General features: G+C 43.4%; 4 protein-coding genes and 1 pseudogene across 5 annotated transcripts in view; 3 read left to right on the top strand and 2 right to left on the bottom strand.

Annotated features, from left to right (window-relative positions):
* Positions 1-128: 128 nt before the first annotated feature.
* Positions 129-4,987, bottom strand: LOC105889867 (uncharacterized protein C2orf81 homolog). Of its 2 annotated transcripts, none has more exons than XM_031570458.2 (4): positions 4,912-4,987; positions 3,121-3,359; positions 2,769-2,963; positions 129-2,661 (listed from the first exon to the last, which is right to left on the bottom strand). In XM_031570458.2, exons 2-4 carry the CDS (start codon positions 3,352-3,354, stop codon positions 2,173-2,175), a joined length of 918 nt encoding a protein of 305 aa, XP_031426318.1. In that variant the 5' UTR covers positions 3,355-3,359; positions 4,912-4,987; the 3' UTR covers positions 129-2,172. The 2 variants fall into 2 exon arrangements, with proteins under 2 accessions (XP_031426318.1, XP_031426317.1); XM_031570457.2 differs by lacking the exon at positions 4,912-4,987 and adding an exon at positions 3,868-3,989.
* On the top strand, positions 379-2,162 carry LOC105889868 (zinc finger protein 2-like). The gene is made up of 3 exons (XM_012815801.1): positions 379-417; positions 1,174-1,621; positions 2,158-2,162. The coding sequence occupies exons 1-3, from the start codon at positions 379-381 to the stop codon at positions 2,160-2,162; spliced, it is 492 nt and encodes a 163-aa protein (XP_012671255.1).
* On the top strand, positions 4,057-8,733 carry wdr54 (WD repeat domain 54). The gene is made up of 10 exons (XM_012815885.3): positions 4,057-4,184; positions 4,785-5,037; positions 5,154-5,216; positions 5,300-5,366; positions 5,487-5,543; positions 5,649-5,776; positions 5,902-6,002; positions 6,169-6,331; positions 6,669-6,743; positions 7,420-8,733. Exons 2-10 carry the CDS (start codon positions 4,813-4,815, stop codon positions 7,549-7,551), a joined length of 1,011 nt encoding a protein of 336 aa, XP_012671339.1. The 5' UTR covers positions 4,057-4,184; positions 4,785-4,812; the 3' UTR covers positions 7,552-8,733.
* A 3,119-nt stretch (positions 8,734-11,852) lies between these two features.
* Positions 11,853-11,971, bottom strand: LOC116221232 (annotated as a pseudogene).
* Positions 11,972-21,646: 9,675 nt separating this feature from the next.
* Positions 21,647-23,463, top strand: part of rhobtb4 (Rho related BTB domain containing 4) — a 32,324-nt gene continuing 30,507 nt past the window's right edge. The window contains exon 1 of the mRNA XM_012815957.3: positions 21,647-22,569. The gene's annotated coding sequence lies outside the window, so the exon portion shown is untranslated. The remainder of the gene's footprint in view (positions 22,570-23,463) is intronic.

Raw genomic sequence — 23,463 nt, forward strand, 5'->3', positions numbered from 1 at the left:
TACTAGAAGAAGTGACAATCAGAAAAAACATTTAGTGTTGATTTGACTGTTTCCCAATGCAAGAAGTAAGCATTTAAAGGTCTTATCTTCAACTTCGTTTTTGAGCTGCACTTATTGTAATATGGATAAGCTATTTTTGACTAGGCTAATATGAATGTTCTTTATGTATGTATGAACATAACATATTGTTTCTAGTTGTTAATGCTCAACACCGAAATTGGAGTTGCATACCTTTTTGTAGAACACTGTGTCAATAAACCTGGACCCATGTCTGGCCTAAAACATGCTGGCCGGATATATTAGCCTACAACTTTGATTAACTGATTTTACATTCCCAACACAAACTTTAGAGGTTTTTATGTAGGCTATAATGTGAGAATGAAAGAGAAAGGATGCACCCAAGAGATGCACCTGATGGTAAACAGCTTTTGTTCAATGTAGGCTGACCTGTAACCAAACAAATCAAACTTTATTTAAACACATGGTTTGGCAGGAAAAATGCAGTGAATAAAGAGGTTAATGACGTCAATGTGTAAGGTGCGCCTGACTTCTCGCAATTGTTGAACAAGGAATACATTATGACATGGACTTTCAAAGCGTGTTTTCTGGGACGAGCCTTTTTTTGTATTTAGAAATGTGTGAAATAATATGACATGTGTGGTCATTGGCAGAATTCTGCAGTTAGTGTGTGATAGTGATATGATTGATTTGGTTACAGGGTTGGTTATAAGCTTTGCTACTGTAGTCTTTCCCTGTGGTGTAATATGACCCTGTTGGGTAATATCAGGGCCAACTGTGCTGTGGTTGATATTTGCAAGGTTTTATACATGCTTTTTCGATAGTTAGCTGGGTAGTTTTAGACCAAAACCAATTTGTGTTCTCCAATGCTTATAGTGGAGATGAAGAGAGCCTGCCAGATTGATGCAGACAAAAGAAAGAAAAATAGTGCAAACTGTCACATCAGCAGATGATGAATGGAAATGTAATTGTTAACAAATCTCAATTTTGTCTGAGACATTGCTCGTCTTTTTAGTAGATAAATGCAGTTTATAGCTGCATGACCAGTGCAGTTTCACAGTAGATACTGCTGACTTCTTTACAGGTACTTTATATGTGTACCCCTGCTCCTGTGAGCACTGCTCCAAGACATTACAGTGTCTGTCCTAACTGCAGAACCACCGGCGCACCCACAAGGGAGAGAAGCCGTACTACAGTACAGACAGCGGCAACGTTTTCAGCAGGAAAGCAAACCCCGAAACGCTCACCATGCAGCTAAGCCATACCATACTGCACCCACACAAGTGGGAGCTGTGTGGCAAGGCATTCTGCGGACAAGCCAACCTTGTCTTTCACCAGCACGGGCACAGCGGTATGTGCATGTACACTTGCTCCGAGTCCGGCAAGGCCTTCAAGGAGTTCAGTGTCCTAGAAATCCACATGCGGGTGCATACCGGAGAGAGACCCTATAAGTGCGAGCACTGTGCGATGGACTTCTCCCAGCTGGCTGCACTCCGTACCCACCTCCACCTGCACATGGGTGAGGAACCATACACCTGCTCCCAGTGTGCCAAGACAATCCGCCATAACAACAGTATGGAGGACCAAATGAGGTTGCACTCTGGTGAGGTTCCCTTTCCTTGTCCAGGGTGTAGAAATGTTTTCAAGTACACGGTGATAAAGGCTCAGAGATGAATGTGCACATTTCAGAGAACAAAGATTTCAATTCCGGATGCTTGAAGGTTTCAAGTTTCAAGAATCTATCATATTTTTGTAAGTGTTAGAAGTCAAACTAGAAGGCTGGTGTAACTGCGCACTTTATGGCTTATTTAGATTGAATGACAAAATGCAGAGTGATGTTGCTTAATGTTCATAACAGAAAAATATAACAAATAGTCTATTTTGACATTTACATTAAAGGAGAACATCCTGACATGTCATTTTTTGTGAACAATCCCTTGAATCACACAGTGACAGGTATAATTTGTTGTGTTCAGACAGTAGGCATTTGATTATGTGTAATTTTTGTGTAAAAGATTAAGCCAAAAAAACAATAGCATAGTAATTGAAATGGGTGATTATCATCCCACAGATTACTATAAACCACTTTAATATCATTTTGTAAAACTCTTTTGATGTGTTGACTTTTACCCTCTTCAGATTGAGTGGGACAACTTATGAGGAGGTCCCAGCGAGCAGTTGATTCATAAATCTCAAGGAGAGTGGTGAGTTGCTCCTATTTGGTCCAAACTCCGCCGGTTGTGGTTGGGGAAGGTGCTCTTTCAAAGGCCTGAGATAAGAGTCACATGGTTCATTGAGTTCCTCTCCAGGTGACGGGTCTATGTGACATGGCATGCTTTTAGTGAATGAGAGAGTGTTGGACCTCTTGCTTGGTTGGGGAGACCCACTTGCTTGGCCAGGTGGGAAAAGACTGACAGGCCGCAGATGGTTATTCTGAGAGTTGTCAGAGGTCATGACAGGAGGCAGGACTCCTTTTTTCTCTGGTTGGGTTTTAGAAGTCAAGGCTGTTCCTGATTTAACTTGGCTATATGTTTTTGGATCTTTTTGTCTCTTCCCTACGACTGAGGCTCTGCGTTGGAATTCATCTGCAGTTGTGCTCTTGCTCTTTCTCCCAGCTTGCCGACTTGTAGCTGGTGTCCGTGGCTGCAAACCAAACATCAGGAGAGAAGCAGTGCTGTTGGATGACTTTAAACAGACTATAATTAAGATGTGAAAAGAAAACACATAGTGTAAATACAGCTAAGGGATACCTGTGGGGGAGGGGTAGGTTTGCGCTGGGTCACAGACACACAGCCCTGGGCCCATGAGTCTGTGAGCAGAGGCTGGGGCTCAGAGTCCTCTTGCCAGGTGCTGTCTGACTGCTCGCCCGCATCCTGAACCAAGAACCGCCATTCCAGTATCTCTAACAATGTGTCCCTGGCACGGGTCACAGTGAATGGAACCAGCTACATACCAAATACAATGGAAAAAAATAAATAAACAAACAAACACACACACATTTCAGTTGATTTACAGTTTTGAGACAAAAACACCAAAACAATATGCTTCCCATATCCCAAAATAAGCAAACAGTGAGAAATTTTCACTTTAAAACATAACCACCTGTTGCTTCAGGTACACTTCCTTGCACTTCTCCATGACATGACTCATAAGGTCATCGAGAATATCTCTCACAGCCTCCTCCCCCTCTTCCTGTGCGACCATGGTCATCCAGAAGGATTGTGTGAGGCGACCTGGGATGATGTCCACAACATCCTGGCACTGGGATGCTGGAGGAGCTGGTGCTGGGGTGGCAGGACCACGCCCTTTCTCAGCACGAATCTTAGCTGGAGACATGGTTGCTGATAGAGGGGGCATATTTACAAGCTACTTAGAGGGTAACATAAAAGTAGCCTAACTACTGAGCTATTTTAGTTGTATTTATTTAATAAATAATAAGTGCATTTCGGTTAAAATAACAAATACACCCTGAAGTACTTCGTGACTTCAAAATCGGACTCATATTTTCTTACAGCATTTGTTTTTGATTATGGAAGTTAGTATCTAAAGCTAGCCATCTAGATAGGATAGCTAGATAGTATGCGTGTTTTGAGGGGGAAAATTAGAGTGATGTGCTTCTGATGGTTTCAATGAGAACTAGTGGGGGAAAAAATAAACTTCCCATTTCTCATGAGTTAACTAAAAACTACTGCATTTATAAGCTTGGTTAATACAATGTTAGCCAATTTCGTTATCGATACAAAACCAAAGTACTCTGTTGACGACGTGTCAGAATTCTAGATATGCCTGTCAACATAAGTAGCCTTTCTGGAGATCTAACTGAAATATTTAGTAGTCTGTGTACTTTACCTCGTATTAAATGCGGAATCTGATGTCCAGATGCTGGACGACAGACAGCTTTACGCAACAAGCCGTTTCAGACATTTAAAACTTAAGGCTAACTAACTAGCCGACATTTCGCTCTTCCTGCTAAGCGCAATTCCATGGTTACCAGGCACATGGTTGCTAAGCACCAGAATGCCAGCGGGATTCGGTGAACAGACGTCACATCCATCTGCTCCCACCACTGCAGCCTCTGCTCTCCCTACGCCAAGAGAGGTATCTATGGTCACTATGGCTGCAAAGGACGCCAGTTGACAAATACTGGTGTACATGAACGATTTCAGGTTCGTTTATCACCTATTTCATCAGAGTGACCAATGTGTTTTGATATGTAGATAGGTAGCCAGCTAGAATAGCAGTCTTATTTTGTATACATTCTAGCTTCGCTGTTGCTACATGAGCTGAGCAGGACGAATACCTTAATGTTGGTTGGGCAGCCTGTTGCTTCTTCTTGATTTAAAACGTAAAGTTAACTTAAAATGCACAAAGAGATAGCGCTGTAAGATAGTAACTTTTTTTTCAGTTCGAGGTTTTGTGATAAGCTCATACCCAGGTCTGTAATGATAGCTAACAATTCAATCATGAAAGCTAGCTCGGTAATGTTCGCTGATAAGTCTTCAGGCTGTAAGCTTGCTAGCCTGAATAGATTAGCCTAACGTTTGTTGTCAACCTGTAAATAGGCCTAAAACTCAAAGCCAGTCCGTTACTTAGTGTTCGTTAACATCACAGGGAATTAAATCCGATTTGTCAGTTGCTTGCTCTACAAACACCTTTGACTTCATCTCTAGCAAACTGTACTGATTATGCAAGTCTTTCTGTCTCAAAATGACAGATTTGGACGTTGCTTAATTCACTATGCTTTACTCCCATTTTTTTTTACACAGACATTAACGACTCATAGCAACAGTAAATATGTATCACAAAGAAAAGAGCATTCAAATCAAGAGCAGCGCGTCTGCGCTCTACAACAACCTCAGCGTGCTGCGCATCGCACCCCGCTCTCTCACTTACTTCGCGGTGGTGCACGCCAACGTGGTTAACATGGTCAGCGCGTCCTGGGACAGTCTCAACTACTCGCATCGTCAGCTACAGTCTAAAGAAGGCACCGTCGCCACCAGCTCCTCCCTCATCATGCAGGCAAGATGTTCTCACCTGATAGTTGTCACCTGTGGAGCAGGAACAGGAATATCTCCACCTGTTTGATCATAGTCATATCATTGTGAATTAGTAAATCCGTCATCTGTTTCCATCAGGCGGCATGGTGCGTGCTCCCGTCCCGTGACCTCCTTGTGCTCACCTCCCAGCGAGGGATACAGGTGAGATGTGGCATGTTGTGACATAGTGCCATCTCTCTTCTGAGTTGATTGTCTGAACTTGTCTTGCTTTACACACTACCCAGATGTACGAGTCTGACGGATCCATAATGGTGTACTGGCATGCGTTGGAATCTCCTGAAACGCCAACAGGTAGCCACACACCCTGCAGCTCTGAAAGCTCAGCCCTGTGGACAGCTGACATTTCCTAGCTTATGCTCTTTGTGTGTGTGTTGGTTTGAGTGGGTATTAATGACTTTATTTCTGTCTTAGCCCAGGCAGTTTTTGCGCGGGGCATTGCGGCGGTCAGGGAGAATTACATCTGTGTTGGTGAGTTACTAGTGGACACTCTTTGAAGTGTGTGAAGAAAAACAAAAATGACAGCATTCAGATTCACCACCACCACTGTTTTGTGTTTTTTCCGTCACCTAACAGGCACTTCGACCGGCTCTGTGTTGGTGTTTGATGTCCCCAGCAAAGGCAGCAACATCACCCTGTCTGAAGTTCTTGAGGAGCACAAAGAATCCATCACAGACATGGCGTCTGAGTGCTCCGGCAGCCTGGTGATTGAATTTCATCAGCCTGTTTACCTTCTGTTGGCTTCATCATGTTACAACAGTTGGAAAGTGTCACTGTCCCTGGTGCTGCCTCAGTGGCCCTAACCACTTATCTGTCGCCCCTCTCTCAGGACTGCATAGCTGATTTGGTCAGCGCGGATGATTCAGGGCTTCTCTGTGTGTGGAAGTCAGGTGAAGATTTCCAGCTGCTCAATAAGATTCCAGGTTTCGAGTAAGTGTGAAACACTTTGTTGTCAGCTTCAATGATAATTGTATTTTTGTACTTTGCTGTTGTTGTTCTCTCATCATCTTAAACTTGATATCCTCTCTCATAGTCTTGTCTTGATAATACCTGTTATTATTGTTCGGTAAGAGAAATCCTCTTGTCTTGTATGCAGTATGTGCTGCTCCTCCGTGAAGCTGTGGAAAGGCACAGTGGTGGCGGGGTATGGCACGGGACAGATCCGTCTCTATGAGGCCATCACTGGGATCCTCCACGCGGAGGTCAACGCACACGCCCGCTGGATATACTCACTGGACATCGCCCCCTTCACTGGACTGGTGAGGGAGACTGTCTGATAGTTTCAGTTTAAGTTCATCTATGTGTCTTCATTCCAGTGAACACTGTATTGAGGGATATCATTTTAGAGGCTTAGTCAGCCAATCTGCTGCTATAAGGCTCTCTTTTAATCTGAATTCTTGGATATTTTTTTTACTCTTTTCACTGTCTGATATTTTATTATGTTTCTGAAAGACCACAAATGTACCCATATGTTTTAGGCACTTTGATTATGGACATTTACACGGATGAGGGAAACCCATCTGATGTGAAAAACCTCTTGCTGTTCTCTAATAGCTGTTTTTACCTGACCTTTTGCTCCTCTGTGTCTGTTCAAAGCTCCTGTCCGCAGCTGAGGACTCTCTCGTGAGAGTGTGGCACCTGACCATGACTCCTGAGACCAACAATGTAGAGGTAAGCCAAGTCCAGCGCCTTTTATCATCTTCCAGTTAGTGCTGTGGCATATGTGTTCCATGTGTGTGTTTCATGTTCTGTGTCAGCATTGGGAGGAGATTTAATTTGAGTCTGTGTTTCTCAGCTCACTCTTTTACTGTTTATTTAACTGGAAGTACTAGCCTTGACCATGGAGGTATTACATAGAAGGGGAGATGGTGACGGATTACTACTCCCATTCACTTAAATGGCCAGTGCTATGCTAGTTACTTCTGCCCTGGAAGTATGAAATTGACTGCTGACATCTTGGTTCGTGGTGCTCAGTTTTGGCACTAACACTTATAAAGAGCCAATTGCCTGACTTGCTAATGGCACATGACCAACGACCACAATAACCAAAACCCTACACTGATTGGCCACACAGGCACATGATTAAAAAGATCCTGGATAGCTACTGGCACCAAAATAGCTGATGTGAACTGTCTGAAGCTAACCCTCCAAATACTGTCCCCCCTGTTGTTGACACAGCATTGTTCATATTGTGCTCATTTTTAGTGTATTGACCCAGATTGTTTCCATATGTATTTTTATAGACACACAGGTATTTATACTCATCACACCACAACACTGTCTCTCCAGTCAAGGGAACAATCTGTCAGTCAGTCAGTCTTACTCTCCCCCTGCTTTTCCCCCTCAGATCGAGCACATGTACAACGAGTGTGTGACAGACACCCAGATCTGCGGGGCCAAGTTCTGTGACGGGGACGGCTATGCTTTTGCAGTCACTGGCTATGACCTCACTGAGATCATCCGCTACACACAGGGCTAGAGAGGCACACGGATGCAAAAAGGTTTCTATATCTGAGAACATACACACACCCACACATGCACACACACACACTCACACAAAGTTCAGGCAAGTGGAGTTGTCCAGGCAGTGGGAAAACAATAGTGTCGATCAATAAGGACATGCCTTATTAGCATTCATGTTTTTTATGCTTCAATTTGCAAGCAATTCATCATTCTTTTCTAGAAATCTGAAGGTGATTCAAATTGGTTGAAACACTGGATAAACAGCACCCTGACAATCAAACATTTATCCACATTTATCACAATTTATACTTTTTTTTTTGTTTAAAGATTTATTTTTGGGCTTTTTGCCTTTAATTGGATAGGACAGTGAAGATAGACAGGAAGTGAACTGGAGAGAGATTGGGGGTGGGATTGGGAAATGACCGCGAGTCGGACTCGAACCCGGGTCCCCATGGGCGTTCAGGCCCATCCATGGTACGGGGCTGCTGCTTGCGCCACAGCTCTCGACTTTGATGAGTTGTTTTACAGCATACAGGGGAAAACAGCATTCAGAAGCAAGTGTATGGATTTTCTTTTTCCTTTTGCCTTCTGATCGCTGTGTTTTTTCCTCCTCTGAGATGGGCAGGAACACTTCCAGTTTGCTACAGATTGCTTCGGTGGCCCAGCGTGAGCCCTCACCTGATTAATATTGTTGAATGCCACGTGTTGTAGGTCATAGGCCGAGCTTGTCTCACATGTGCCACACGGCTAGTTATGAGGCTAAAAGACTCCAGCGTCGTCGTCTGTAGAGAATGGGAAAGGTCAGAGTGTTCATTCCCTGTAATAACTGTGAAAGGTCAGAGGATTTAAAGTGTGATGTAAATGTATCAACATAGAACATTCAGTGGTTTACATATTCAACCTCCAGGTCCCTGTGTGGCTCAGATAGCCATGGGAAAGAGGAATATTTATTAGCAGCTACACAAGATTTGTCTGAATTTCATTGTAAACAAAAGAAATACACAGAAGAGGACTGAATCTCTGTACTATGTACTTTAGACCAAATGTGTTTTATGGAACATGTTGTGGGTGTATATGTTAAGTACTGTCACTTGTGCATTCCAGCACTGAATGTTTCCTTAGTTTTCAGAGACCAATGACGTTTTACACAGATTATTATGAATATGTTTGCATACTCTAATAAAAGAATGTTACTGCATATAAAGTATGTCTGTGTGGATCTTCTGATGACCTATTCAGACCTTTTAATGCTGTTCAAAACCCACAGTTTTTCAGTGCACTGGTTAGGGAGCCTGCAGTTCAGATATTCACCATTAGGTGGAGATGTTCATTAGGTCAATGCAATAACAATCTGTCAGCAAATCCTGTGTTGTTCTTGCAGTATTTTATAGCAGTGGAAATATTTGTTATGACCTCAACAAGTGAAATGCTGTGTCATGGGTTAATAAGAGTAATTTTGGGTGACTAATTTGTGTGACAGTAAACACGCAGCACCAGTCATGTGTCAGAAAGTCTACCCTGACTGCCAGGCCAGCATCGCAACATCAGCACTCAGTTCAGCAGAGATCTGTAAGCCTTAAAATCCCATCTCTTTTTAGCCTTTAAAGAGTGATAACACTGTGTGTGTGTGTGTGTGTGTGAGAGTGAGAGAGGGTCTTTGTGTGTGTGGGTGTGTTTCTGTGTGAGTGTGTGTGTACATTCATGTGTAGGTGTGTGAGTGTGTATGTGTACGTGTGAATGAGTGTGTGTGTGTGAGTGAGTATGTGCTGGCATGCACGTCTGTGTTTTGGGTTTTGTACCCGTGGGTGGAGGGGTTAAAGGTGCAAACGTCAATGATCTGTCCTATCTGTCCGCCGGCTGGCTGGGGCTGTAATGGGATTATGTAACACTGCCCAGTCCGAGAGAGGGAGAAAGAGGCAGAGGCAGATGCAGAGGGTGAGGGAGGGTTTTAAGGTCACTGTGCTTTGAGGCGGCTGAGGTAACTAACACCATCATGCAAATTCATTAGTGCTCTTCGCTCATTTCGGCAGGCCTCCGGGTCTGTCCACGTTGGTCAAATACCCACCATTCATGCCGCCAGGCAAATGGCGTAATGTGTCACTTCATACTATTTATTCCTGGCATGTGGAAGTCATAAAAATAGTCTGAATGCTTTTCCCAAAGACACAAGTGATGAAGGCAAAGTACAGTGGCTTGCAAAAGTATACAAGCCCCCTGAAAATCACCACCATTTTCACAATTACAAAAGGTACTTACACAATTTCCCAATCATTATTATGTTTGTGAACATTTATGGTCTAGTATATTTTCAAAGGCAAAATAAATGATTTGTCTGATAATATCTGATAAAAATGGAAATATACTACTTGTATAAGCATTCAATCCCCTGTACTTTTGAGTTCCAGATTAAGGCAGATGACAAATTATTCCCAGATGATACAGAGGTGTCACTTTATTGACCATAACTGACCATAATTAGGTAAAGTAAAGATCTCCTGGATGTAAAAATCATTCAGTCTAAGGGTCATCAGCCAGGTTGTGAAATAACAGAGGGAATGAAGACTAAAGAGACAAGATGCTTAAGTGAGGAAAAGACTTCAAGAAGGTATCCAAGTGTTGTCCCACTGAGCACTACTGGATCCATATGAATAAAGTTGAAGTTGCTTCACACCAAAAAAAGCCTGTCCCCCAAACCAAGCAGCCAAGGAAGATATTAACTGGTGAAACTTTTTAGAATTGAAGGGAGGATGAATGGAAATACAATGTACAGAAAATCACAAGAAAGTCTGTTGCAGTCTGTTGTAAAACTAAGGCTTAGAAGATGGATTACCTACCAGTAGTACAATTACACAAGGCTAAAGCAACACTGAAATGGCTCAAAAACAGTAAAGTAAACATTCTAGAACGGCTCAGTCAATGCCCTGAACAAAATCCTACTGTGAATCTGTGGCAGCACAGTCCAGGACCGCCATTCCATCACATCGGGATGATCTTCATAAATTCTATCAAGATGAATGGGGAAAAACACAGCAGAACAATGTGCTAAACTGGTGCTGTCTCACTTCAGCAGGTTTTCTATGAAGCAAAAGGGTTCTCTACCAAGTATTAATGTATAGGGGTTGAATACTTATGCAAGCAGAATATTTGTTTCATTTATTTATTTTCATAAATGTATTTATTTTAATTTGAGTTGACAAATAACTTTTTTAACATTTAGAAATATACAGCAGCATAAGTGTTTGCAATGACAACACTGATTGAGAAAACATGTAAGTATCTTTTGTTAAACAGAAAATGGTGATCGCGGGGGGTTGAATAATTTTGCAAGGCACTGTTCATGTGTTGTGATAGCACATAGTTACAGTGATCTCTGTCTGTTTAGCCTCTGATCATATGGTGGGTTCAAAACACATCCGTTCCAGCAAACCAGTTCCAGAGACACTTCCCGATTTAGTTGGGGGCAGTGAGTTCATAGACAGTGGAAGAAAAACTGGGTCAACATATGAACACTGCTGAAAGGTGAGAGATGGGAGGAATGATGGAGGAAGGAGGGAGGAATGATGATCAGGTAAGATGCATATGAGGAGGACCAAGATGGCAGAGAAAATGTAAAGGGAACATGGGGGAACACAGAGATGGGCAAGAAGAAGACGGAGGAAGACGAGAGATGGTTGGGGTATTTTACAGAGGAACAGGGGAAAAGCTGGGTGGGGGTCTTCACCAAGTCCACTCTTCAGGTTGAGAACGACTGCTGGGATTGTGAAGGGCTAAAGTAGAATACAATGTCGTCTAAGGTGTATAAGAAGAAGAAAGAAGAAGCACGGACAAACAGTACTGGAAAATGGAGTAAAGCGCAGGATTGGAGATTACTGGCTGATGTTGGAAGGCACAATGTATTCTACAGTGTACTGTCGTGACTACTATGAGACCAGACATGGTGTTGTGTTCTGAATGTGAACGCATTGTTTATTTGATTGAGTTAACAATTCCCTTTCAAGATGCGATTCAGGAAGCCTTTGAAAGGAAGGCGCTAGAGTATGCAGAGCTGGTAGCGGAAGTTACACGGTTGCCAATCATACGCCAGTGGAGGTTGGTGTTACAGGCTTTGTGGCTAAATCAACCACAACACTTCTGAGGCTGCTGAGTCAAAGGTTATGGCTGAGTCTTCACAGACTCTTTGTTGTTGTTCACCTTCTCACTCCATAATGGAGCATAGGCCATCGATAGCAAGTTTCCACCGGATTTGGTATCCACTTGTTCTCGATGTTTCAGTAATCCATTAAATCCACTGAGCGAGGGATTGGCTCACCCAGCTTCAGTTTACACCACCTGGTATTCCCAGTTAGTCTGCCATCCAAGTACTAACCAGGCCCAGCACTGCTTAGCTTCTGAGATCGTACGAGATTGGGTGTGCTCATTGTGGTATGACTGTAAGCATAGCTTTGGGGACATGCAAATTAACCTGTATTACGTGAAGAAGCCTGTTGTTGGAAGTTGGCAGGCTGGCATACTCTGACATAATTTGCAAGATCTTTTGGTTTTGGCATACCTAGAGCCTGTATCAGCAGGGCATGGGTATAGCTGAAGGGGCCATACTTAGAGTGACCTTAATTTACGGAGCGTAAGTATGGCTGAAAATGGCATACTTAGAGCCACGGGCAAATGGACCCAAGTATAGCTGAAGAACTCGATTGGACTGGTATTCGGTCATGGTTGTTGTGGGGCTCGGTAATGTTCGAGGTGTATCTTAAGTTGTGTATCTATTGTTGTCTCTGGAATTGATGTGTCCCAACCCATCATGAGTATGCAGAGGGTTGGTCTGGGAAGCCAGTCTTCGGGAGTCTTCTGGAGGCATTGTGGGCCTAATTTAACCGAACACTGATGAAGGAACATGCCAACTTGACAACCCAAGTGAAATGCTTACAAAGGCATTTTGTTGTTGTTGTTGTTAAGTATTATAAAGTGTCAGTATGATGGTTGTAGTGCATGTTGTTATGCTATAATACTTAGGCTAGGTTGTTGGGTATGAGTACTTGTGTGTGACAGTGCGAGATATGGCCGCTGTGGGAAGTCCCCAACCAATAGCACAAGGAACATCTTTTCCTGTGTATAACTAAAATTGTAGAATGAAGTATTTTTCAGTATTAAAAAAGCAGCTTTACTTCAAACAAACACAGCCAGCGGTACGGGTTCAAGGCAAGCATGGCCAGGGTGTACTGCAATCATCCAGAAGAATGGTGGCTGTGGAATAAGATATTCTAACTCCTGTCAAGATTTTTGTCCAAAGCCTTTTGGGCAGACTCCTTAGCAGGGGGATAGACAGTCTAATACCCATCCTGTCTGCCACTGTACAGACAGACCACAGAGGCATGAGGCAACCAGCTGCCCTGTGTAAGCACAGTTTAAATAACCTGCCTGTCCAGAGAGAAAGAGAGAGAGAGAGAGAGAGAGAAGGACTGAAAGAGAGGGAGAGGGAACATGGAATGCATTGAGGGAGGGATGACGGGCAAAGTGAGAGAGGTGTTGTCACATGACACACTGCTGATGATTCATTTGGTTTATTTCAGTTTTCCCTCTCGAGAGAACGAGAGGCATGTGTGCACACACAGACACTTACACTTACACACACACACACACACACACACACACACACACACACACACACACACACACACACACACACACACACACACACACACACTCACAGACATGCACAACCATGCAAACACACACACACACACACACACACTCATCCTTCAAGCTGTTATTCCTCATGCTAATTGTACTCATTTTAACGGCATTGCCTCATAGCTAAAGGGAAAGACAAAAAACCCTCTCTCAAACACTCTTGTAATACCTATTTTGTTACCCTGTGGTGTGATAATCCTCTTGCCAGGGTGTTGTACAGGTAGATGTGGATGTTTGTTCACAACAGAGTTGGTCAGAGTGCTGTTGACTGTGAGGTTGTTGGTTGTTGGGTGGATCTAGGTGTCACAAGAAAAAGGCGTTCATGGCCTCATCCGTCACTTAGATTTAAAAAAAAAAAAAAAAAAAAAAACATTTTACTGTTTTTGTTTTGGGTGTTTAGAATAAACAGGAAAGATTTGTTTCTTGCTGACTCATTGCCTAACGTCAAAAGTTTGCATATTTCTGGACCATTCATAACCATTCAGAGATCAACCTGTAAGGCAAGGCCTGTCAGAAGGACCTGCCTGCATTGTTTTGCCTGTAAGGAAACTTTTGCATAGAGGTATCCTTACTTAAAATAGCAAAACTATGACACATACTGTAGTATCTAGCAAACACCACAACAATAGTTAAGGTATTAGACCACTCCTAGGCACCGGATTATGCATTAGTTCACTCAGTATTTAGAAATGTCTTTGGTCATAGAGTTAACATTTGCCCATTAGTCAGGCGTCAGTGCCCTCCCAACTGCACGCACGCACACACACGCACACACACACGCACACACACACGCACCCACACACACACACACACACACGCACCCACACACACACACACACACACACACACACACACACACACACACACACGCACACACCGAACCTTCTCCCTCTCCTAATGATGACAGTGGTCTATCAGAGGGAGCATCCTGTCTTGGGTAAATTCGCACTAGATAAACATGTGCTGCATTTGCCATCTGTGAGCAAATAGTGTTGCCTAGCAGTGGGCCTGGCTAGAGACAGTGGGTTTAGGGGTAAGTCACTGGCAACCGTTTGTTCTTTCTTGTCGATGTACAAGAACCTATCCTTTTCTGGTCGTTTAAATTTCCTTAGAAAGGCTATCTGAACTTGTGATTCTACCAGCAGCGCACACTGTCAGCATCAGTGAAAGGGAAATACACAGCACACTAGTTCTCTTTGAGGTTTTCATAGTCAACAGTAAGGTTAGCTTTAAGAGACTGAAGACACAACAGCACCTACCACCGGTTTTCTCGCTGTATTACCGTACCCACTGACTGGCCTGCTTCAGCCAGACCAGCACATGGTATAGGTCAGCTCAGGAGCTGGCAAACAGATGAGCTGCAGAGTCAGAGCTGCAGAGGGCAGCCTGGCGGTTCTCAGTGGGGATTAGCGCATTAGCAGTTTATGGGGAACCATGATTGTCTGGTCTAGGATGGCCATTTTTCTATAGAAAGAACTGACTGACAGGGAAATTATGAATCCCCCCCCCTTAAAGTTAGTTTATTTAGTAAGCATGCTGAGATGCTAGTAGTATTTTAATATCAATTAGTCGAACCAGGCCATATCAATCTGCAGAACTCAAACTTGTAGCAGACATATCCACAAGTCACAGAATATCATGTGAAAATAGCAGAGAGCTGGAAGTGACGCAAAAGCAGACTCAGAATTAGTCTTCTGTGTTCAATAAACTAGATTGTCTCAGTGGACTGTGCACATATTTTACTGCATGTGACACAAGGTTTGCTCATTCAAGAGATGGCTTTGAATCATATGACTGTTGAATAAGGTGATGCCCTTTCACAGATTGTGGGTTATTGTGTGTGGGAAATACTGCAAAAGTATCACTTTTTTGCTGGTGGCAGCAATGTCTTGAAATGTCTCCGTTATCTTCAGAGAATGGCTCTTTCTCAGACATGCCCAAAGGCCCAGTGATGTCAGCATCAAGGGCACCAAGAGGGCACCCAAATGCCAAGGGCACAATGTTAGCTGTCAGGTACAAAGAAAGAGTTCAGCTCCCAGACAGTTCCTTACTGTCTGTACACAGTTGCTTTATAGCTGCAAGGCTATTACTCACAGCTCACAAAGACTTCATGTGAAATTGCACCACAAAACATCACCATAAACAATATGGTTATGTTGATAAATAGGGCCACACTTACATACCTTCATATGAGGAAGTTTAGTGTTTAGTGTTTAGTGTTTTGTTGGGTGAGGGTGAAATGAAACACATTACATTGACATCAAACCTTTTGATAACACTCTACTAAAATGGATTAGGATAAGCCAGTAGTAACGCCAAAAACCAGAGAGGTACGCTTGAAAAGACCTCTTCCATTGCTCCAAAGTAACCTGATTCACCAGTCTTTGATTGGAAATGAATGATGTGCACTGATGCCTTTCCTGAAGTATAATGAACCCAGGCCTTCAACCAATAAGCTTCAACACAAGTGAGCGGTAGGGGAGGGAGGAATGGAGAGGTTTGTTCTGAAACCTCTGCTTTGTTCCAGCAAGTCTTTCCTATCATTCATGTAAATAGACTAGTGATGAATAATATGTGCATATGTTAAAAGAAAACAATCGAAGCTGCGTTTTGTTATTTCTCTGTCATATCCAAAAAATGAAATCCATTATTTCGCCATTCTATAACACAGACGGGTCCTCTGCTGGCAGAGATGCCGTGTGTCTGTGTCCATGTGTTTTTCAAAACAGGCTTTCATGGGTTAGAATTGCATAACATGTCATTAAGAGTAGTGTGTGACCAGGAACTGTACACTGTGTGTCCCAGCTGTCCTGTCACTTATCTGCAGTCTACTCTGCAATCCCTGCTGCAGCAACACACAGCTCCAGTGTGCAGAAACCTGACCTGGTTTATGTTCTCATAAACATAAGTACACGCACACCAGCTGAGGCTAGGTAACCTAATTTTTCACATAGGTGAGAAGTCAGACTTGCGGTTTGATGCGTTTTCAGTCTGTGTGGGATTTAACATTACTAACTATCCTATATCCTATCCTAACTATCCTCCAAAGTTCTTGCACCAGACTTGGCTGTAAGTGGAACAACAGCTATGTGTGTGTGAGATTCTGGTACTTTTTTTTTGTAATAACTGTGTCATATATTATGGGCGAAGGTGGTGTTATCATGATATTGAGTGCTTAGCTAAACTGTTGAGCTGAACATTTTACCATACTCAAAGCAAAAACCACTAGACTTTAGCGTGTTAAAAGTCTGTGTCAGTGACTTTCGTCTCTGATAAGCATGGTTTCCATGATGAACTGCCTAATACCTGCCTGATAAACTACTGCTGGATGCTCATAGGCCAAAACCCCGTAGCCTCTGCAGGGTTTGTATCACGACACAGATCCAGACGTTAATTCTGTGCAGGCTATCTCCAAGTGACCCTCCTACGCATGGCAGTGATGTAAGTGATCAAACACATCAGAGCCTCTAGTCTAAATGGAGTGCAAACACAAATGTTTCCCATTTGCTCATCTGCCCCTAAGTGGAGCTTTAGCAAAAAAGGGGACTGAACTAATGTAACTAATGTAGAAAACAAGCTAAGAGCTCATAAACCATTAACTGACACTTTGTGACCTTGTCATGGGTTTTAGCAATGTTATGAGCAGGGGGAAATAGAGAAGCTGTGCATTCAGAAACTCAGGAAGGTATTTTGGGTAATGAGGTAAAAAACAGGTCAGGAGGGAATGGTAATGGAAGTAAATCATACTTCTGTCTTTGTCTTAAAGGCAAGAGTAAAGACACAGACACTCTCAAACTAATTTGATTTTCAAATGTTGAAATGGATTTGACCCTGATTGCCCTGTTAAAATAAGAAATACTGTGATAAAATGAAAGGAAAGTAATTGAGTAAACACTTTCAATCATTATAGCAACCCTTAGAGCTAATATATGTCTAATCTCAATGAAAAAAAGGCCAGAAATTGGTGAAAACCATAAAGTGGCATAAGGTTTTGGACTTCGGATCTTTAAAGTATACAGTACACAAATCTATAAAAGCAACTCTTCTGCAACCTGGAGTAAGACCACCACAGTGATCAGTAATTGACACAGAGAACCAACAAATGGTGTTCTGTGAGTGATTGAGTTAGTAAGAAGCTGACTGATAAACTGATCAACTTTAACCTATTATACCTTTATTCCCTATCGTGAAATATGAGTCATGTATACTTAGTGTTAAATCAGATTTGAATGGTAGAATTGGGATGTGACAGTGAATATGCGTTTGTGTTCTGGCAGATATTTGGGAAGGTACGAGGATATATGACACATGCACACACACACACAAACGCAACAAGCACACAAAAGCATGCCTGGCTTTGATAAGTGTGAAAACACATTTTGAAATCCCAGGTGATGTGCTGTTGGCGGCAGACTGTTCGAGCATGTTCAACAAAGCAACACACAGGAGAGAGGCCGGCAATTCATAAGCCTGGGAAATAACACACTCTTCTTGAAGTCTCTTGCCTTTGATATCCATCTCCTCTCAGTTAAATTCAGGAATATCACACCGATTGGGTGTGTGCCTCAATCAGTTCAACACTTATGAATGTAAACCAACATTTTGAGAACCCTTGAAACGCAAATCTTATATGATAAATGAACATGATTGATCTGATCCACTGGAGGTGTTCACCTATGGAGGCGCCTCTTCACAGCCAAATGGGGCTGGCTGACTGGTCTTTACCTGTGTGGCGAAAGGTGACAGAGGACAAGACAAGAGACTGAGAAATATGAATAATCTCTCCACAAAGATGTCAGCATAGCAATGGCAGCTGTATTCATCCCTGTTTCCATGGTGACCCGGAAAGTGCCTGCTCAAAGACATGATGCCACTGGGAGTGCGACTCGTGCCAGAGCTTCGGCGCCTCTTCACAGCGTCTATTCATAGTGACATTCTTTGTGTGATGCACAGTCCACCCAAACCTGGTACAGCGTTGGGCCCAGCAAGGCGGTGGTTGGCTGGCTACTTCGCCACAGTGTGGCCTATCCTGTGGTTTTGTTTTTTCTTTAAAGAAAAAAATCTCATTTTGAGACAGGAAACACACATGGGAAGTTTATCCAGAACACGTGAGTGGCAGGGCGATGCGAGCGGTGACTGGTAACGCAATCTGTGGGTGGACACATGGCTGTGGTCTTGCATCTTACGCTGTTCTGTTCCAGGCGGACAACGTGACACCTGTGGCGCTCCTGTGACTGATCCAACCTCAGCACAGGGATGAGCTGCCAGACGGCCAGCGCTCCTATCACCGTTTCTGCAGACGTAGGTTAACGCTAAACATCCTTTCATCTTCTACCCGCTCATATCACAGAGGTGTCGGGTGCTGGGATCATTGTCTGACGCTTGACAAGGCTTTGAGAAGGGTCTTTTAGGTCTCTCTGAGAGCCCAGTTGAGAGTGGGTGCTGCCCGACCCCTGAGGAGGCTGCGTCAGGAAACAAGGGCTTGGGTCAGTGGAGCTCCGTCTTGGTGTGATGTGCCATTTTGTGAGCGATTGTTCAAGCTCAATTGGCACTTCTGTGGCGGGTCTTTGTGGGGAGGATCAGGCCAGAGAATGGGACGGCTCACGGCCCACAGAAAGGCCGCCATTGTGGGCACATCGGGGCTGTTGTGAGCTACACAGAGAGTTGCTGAGTGAAATTGATCTGCCTGGGATTATCTCTGGCCTTTCATGTGTCTGTGGCATGGGCCACGGTGGCTTTTGTTGAAACTAGCCTACGCAGGCCTTTCCGAGGGCCAGCACTCAGCACTTTAGCACCAGGGAGGAGAAGGGGAGGCATTGACAGGGGGGAGTGAGGGCCGTTTGTGGCGGGGAGGTGAAAAGCATTGAAGCACCTTTTTCCTTCTTTTGTGCCCAGGCACAGCAACAAGGGCAGGGCAAAATTGTGGGTGGAAAAACTGCTGGGCGAAACACTTTGAGAATAAAGGCTCCCAAGCTGGCGAATGAGACCAGTGACACTGGGCAAAAAACGCAGCTCTGTGCATTATGGTGTTGGGGCCTGGCACCGAAGGGAGAACAGGTTGGCACAGGGGAGGTTTTAATGTGAATGACAAACATCAATAAAAAATCACTTGTCCAATGGAGCGTTTTTTGTCCAAAGGATTACAAGCCCAAAAGACTCCTCCAACGTTTTGTTTTTTTGCAGACCCTCTTTTCTCCTGACTCTCAATTTGGCTGTCTCCTTTTTTTTGTCAAATGCACTCAACTATGATAGCATGCACTTACTGCAAGTGTCTACACTGAGTGATGTGACTAGGCGTACTCTCTTACACCTTTGACCTTTGGTTTCCTCATGAGTCCAACACCACACCTCATATGACACCAAAATGGTCGAACAGAGCTGATACCGACACCATCTGAGTGCCATTCTCAGGAGCATTGCCATGTATGCAGCATTTAATGTGTGCACTTCCCTCTGTCTACTGCCTTCTGCAAGTTATGTTTATTGGGTTATGACCTGATGCCAATGCCTGCAGCTTTTTGGGGGGAGAAAATAAGGGAAACTCAGACCACACATGACACATGCATGAACACACACACACACACTCAGCTCTTACCTGACACATGCATGAACACACACACACACACACAGCTCTTACCTGACACATGCATGAACACACACACACACACACACACAGCTCTTACCTGACACATGCATGAACACACACACACACATACAGCTCTTACCGGACACATGCAATACCTTACATGAATACAACTGGCCTTGTTAGCAACCGTGGGGCTGCTTTTGCTTTGTCTTTGACACTCCAGTCTCCCATTTTGCGTTGCAAAAAAATACAAACATCATCATCCGGTTTCAAAGATAACATGTCCGGAGCCAGACACGGATGGCGAAGTCTACCACATTCTCCCTGATGTGGAGGCAGGTGAAGTTAGCCTTGTGAGGATTCCTTTGCACATTGCATCACAAGGCTGGTATCAATTTACTTCATGTGTGTTGCCTAGTATCTCTAAGAATTCAATAACTGAGTTCCAGAGAGAGATAAGTTGGATGGACAATATTATCTTCACCACTTCAGGGTTGACACTCGGCATGTGGGTTTCTGGTTGAACTCTCATGTGATAGCATGACCTGTTATAGTAGGTGCTTATAGGTGAAAAAAGTGATGGGATGAATTACAACGGACCGTGTAACTAGCTGGGTTTCCATCCAAGTCATTGGCACATTTAAACTCATTGATGAAAATTCGGCTAAAGAAAATCCAAGTCTGTACGCGTTTCTTCCGCTGCGAATCAAAAACGGGCACTCAACTAATTGAGGGAGGGGTTGTGAACAGCTGTGGGATCAAAACTTAATGTTGTCAGGTTAACTTTAACGGAAATCCTTAATAAACTGCAACAAATGCGCATAGACTGCGAATAGACCATCAAGTTTCCATCAACCTTAAGTGTCATTTTGCCCTATGCGAATCGATTGTTAACCCATTAGCAAATTGATTTTTTATTTGACCTAGGCGATTTTAGGCGAATTCCAAATGTTTCCATTTAGGATTTCCTATTCGAATAGTCAGAATTTGCATTAAAAAGTTGAATAGAGACCCAGCTACTGATTCCTCACCACTCTGCAGCAGCTCAAGAATGTGTCCAGGACTGTAGGAGATTCTATGAAGACAATAACATGTGTTCCACAAAAGTACCTCATGCATAGTGCAAAACATCCAACAGCTTCTAAATAATCTCACATGTGAACAATATCTGTCCTGCCTTGATTGAGTGCCTATATTTTGTGGGCAGGAGAAAAATACAACTGTGCTGATTTGAAAGACAGCCTGCCTGAAACACCTGCTTTAAGTCAAACTGTTCACATCAGCATAGCAGAGGGAGCCACTTCAACATTTACATTCAGCTGAGTATAGGACCGTTATCTTCTCTGTTATTCAAAGACACTTTAGGACCAAACTGGGTCAGACTGTCTGCCTTCTGGCACTTCATTGTGGCAATGGGTTAAAATGGGACATTTGGTATAGTTCCGAGTTTTGACTCTTACTGAGGTTGATGTAGGCTATGGTTTAATTGTTTCACAAACGACATTCCAAACATGGATCAAAACTGTAGTTGAGAGAGCGAGACAGAAAGGCAAAACCTGAGAGGACAGCCTGCTTTTGCCATCAGGCTCAATTGCACAAGAACTGACATATTTCAATAAAAATCACAAATCACAGAATCTCACTGAAAGCTCGTGGAGCAAGTATTGTCGCCCAATTGTTTTAGCAGCTGTTAACTGCATTACAGTTACGCATCTAATATGATTTCGCCCCATAGGCATTAAGTCTGGGCTCCCTCCTTGCGAGTGAAAGAGCTGATCTCCCACTTTATGAATGGATGGGCGTGGCATGGACAGTTTCATAGCGCTTATTGAAGTGTACCGGAGCTTCACGCCCGGGACCACTCTCTAGCTCATCGATGGTGAGGTGCTAACAGAGTAAAACAATGAAAGGTTCCAAGAGCAAAGGTCCAGGCGAGGCTTCAGAGCAGTGTGGTCTGACATAGGCTAACTGATATACAACACGCGAACTGAGGAGGGAACGCTCGCAGGTTGAGCGGGAACAAAGGACCTGCATTTTGAGATTATATTTTGTACAAGTTTCTTTGTTCAAGATAAAACCAAATTCATGAACTATTAATGGGCATTACAATCCGCTTTACGATGACCACGAACCACAGACTGTATACTTTCACTGAAACTTGGAGAAATGCGACGATGTAGTCTACTGCAAACTGCACATTAAATGGGATTTGTCGGAATGTCATTATGGTGAAGACGAACCCTGCAAGACGCTGAAAGGTGTGACTGGACTAGGGGAATGTCAGGGTGGAGAGACTGAAATCTCGTTTTTGAGGCGTGACGGTGACAACAAAAGGACGTGAAAACTCGCATCAGCACCAGTGAATACAAAGACGCATAGCAAACCAATATTTTAACTGGCCGTGCGCAGCTTTTGGGGCTCAGTTGCTCCGTTCCTTTTGTGAGGGATAAAGTGAGGAGTGCTTCCCCTCAGCCACGACCATCTTCGCCCGAACCGGAGTGAGTCGTCAGTATACAGTGGGTAGAATCTTTCCAGCATCATGCTGTTCTAAACGCACAGATCAGAAGATTCGTAGTCCACGCAAGAGTTTTAACGAAACCTGTTTTCTTAAATGAAGCTTTTTTTTCTTAAACCGAGATCATAAATATTGCTCAAACAAAAGACTTGAAAACAAGCGACTGATAGCAGAACCTCAGAACCAAGCTGCTGGCGTACGTGGCGCATAGCCGAAACGATTCTTGAGACGAATGAGCATTGAAGGTAAGCCCGCCCAATAATAGTATTCGGTTAGACATTTGAGCTGCTTATGTGTGTGTTATCTGTAAACAATTTTGCCCACTTATGACATCTTCGTGTCTGTAGGACTCGACACAGATGTTGCCACTGTAGATCTACGCTACACGTGTATTACAATTGCATAACGAAGAGAGGGAGATCTACTTTGGAACTGCATTTTTACAGTGAAAGTGTTTTAAAATAGAAGGTCCTTTTCGCTCTGGCATCTTTTCTGAATGATCAATACTCTGTCTGTGTCGTGGTTGTGTAACAACTTTATTTGAAGAAAGTGATTTAACTGAGCAGGCTAGACTTTAATACAATAGCCTACTAACTTTTTGAAGACAGTTTGCAGACTGCACTGATTATAGCTACATAGTTCTCGGTGTCAGCGGTACCCCACATCGTTAATCTCCTGGTTTTGAAACAGGGCAAATAACACCAGAAAATTGTATTGGAACTTACATAAATACGTGAAAGTGTGTTTCTGAAATAAGTAATGCTATGCTTTGAAACAGTTGAGTGGGTGTATAAGCTCGCTGTTAATAGATCGGCTGTGATGTTTGTGGCACCTGGAGATTGCAAATTATCTTCCTTAGGCCAACCGCCCCTTATTTTACCACAATCTGTACACCAAGCCTTCTCAAAAGCCTTCTTAAAGCAGCAATAAGTAGTTCTGTTCCAAAACTTGCAAGCTAACTACCTAAAAGACATGCAAAAACCTTGCAAACACCACCAACAGCCCAGTTGGCAGTGATAGAAGCTTGCCAACACACTATGGTGTCTTTTCGCAGTATAGCTAGCAATGTCATGCTGAGTAAGCTTTTCTTCAATTTTTGCCGGGTGTTCCAGCCCGAAACACAGAACTACATAGTGCAT

The sequence above is a fragment of the Clupea harengus genome, chromosome 7 (assembly GCF_900700415.2).
Source record: "Clupea harengus chromosome 7, Ch_v2.0.2, whole genome shotgun sequence".
Lineage (NCBI taxonomy): Eukaryota > Metazoa > Chordata > Actinopteri > Clupeiformes > Clupeidae > Clupea > Clupea harengus.

Excerpts from the sequence above, each read along its gene's own strand:
- LOC105889868 (XM_012815801.1), top strand. The coding sequence starts at position 379 with ATGAAAGAGAAAGGATGCACCCAAGAGATGCACCTGATG. Across the intron at positions 418-1,173 it reads CCCAAGAGATGCACCTGATG|AACCACCGGCGCACCCACAA; the intron begins GTAAACAGCTTT and ends TCCTAACTGCAG.
- LOC105889867 (XM_031570458.2), bottom strand. The coding sequence starts at position 3,354 with ATGTCTCCAGCTAAGATTCGTGCTGAGAAAGGGCGTGGTCCTGCCACC. Across the intron at positions 2,964-3,120 it reads AAGTGTACCTGAAGCAACAG|CTGGTTCCATTCACTGTGAC; the intron begins GTGGTTATGTTT and ends TTTGGTATGTAG. Across the intron at positions 2,662-2,768 it reads AACCTACCCCTCCCCCACAG|CCACGGACACCAGCTACAAG; the intron begins GTATCCCTTAGC and ends TTTGGTTTGCAG.
- wdr54 (XM_012815885.3), top strand. The coding sequence starts at position 4,813 with ATGTATCACAAAGAAAAGAGCATTCAAATCAAGAGCAGCGCGTCTGCG. Across the intron at positions 5,038-5,153 it reads GCTCCTCCCTCATCATGCAG|GCGGCATGGTGCGTGCTCCC; the intron begins GCAAGATGTTCT and ends TGTTTCCATCAG. Across the intron at positions 5,217-5,299 it reads CCTCCCAGCGAGGGATACAG|ATGTACGAGTCTGACGGATC; the intron begins GTGAGATGTGGC and ends CACACTACCCAG.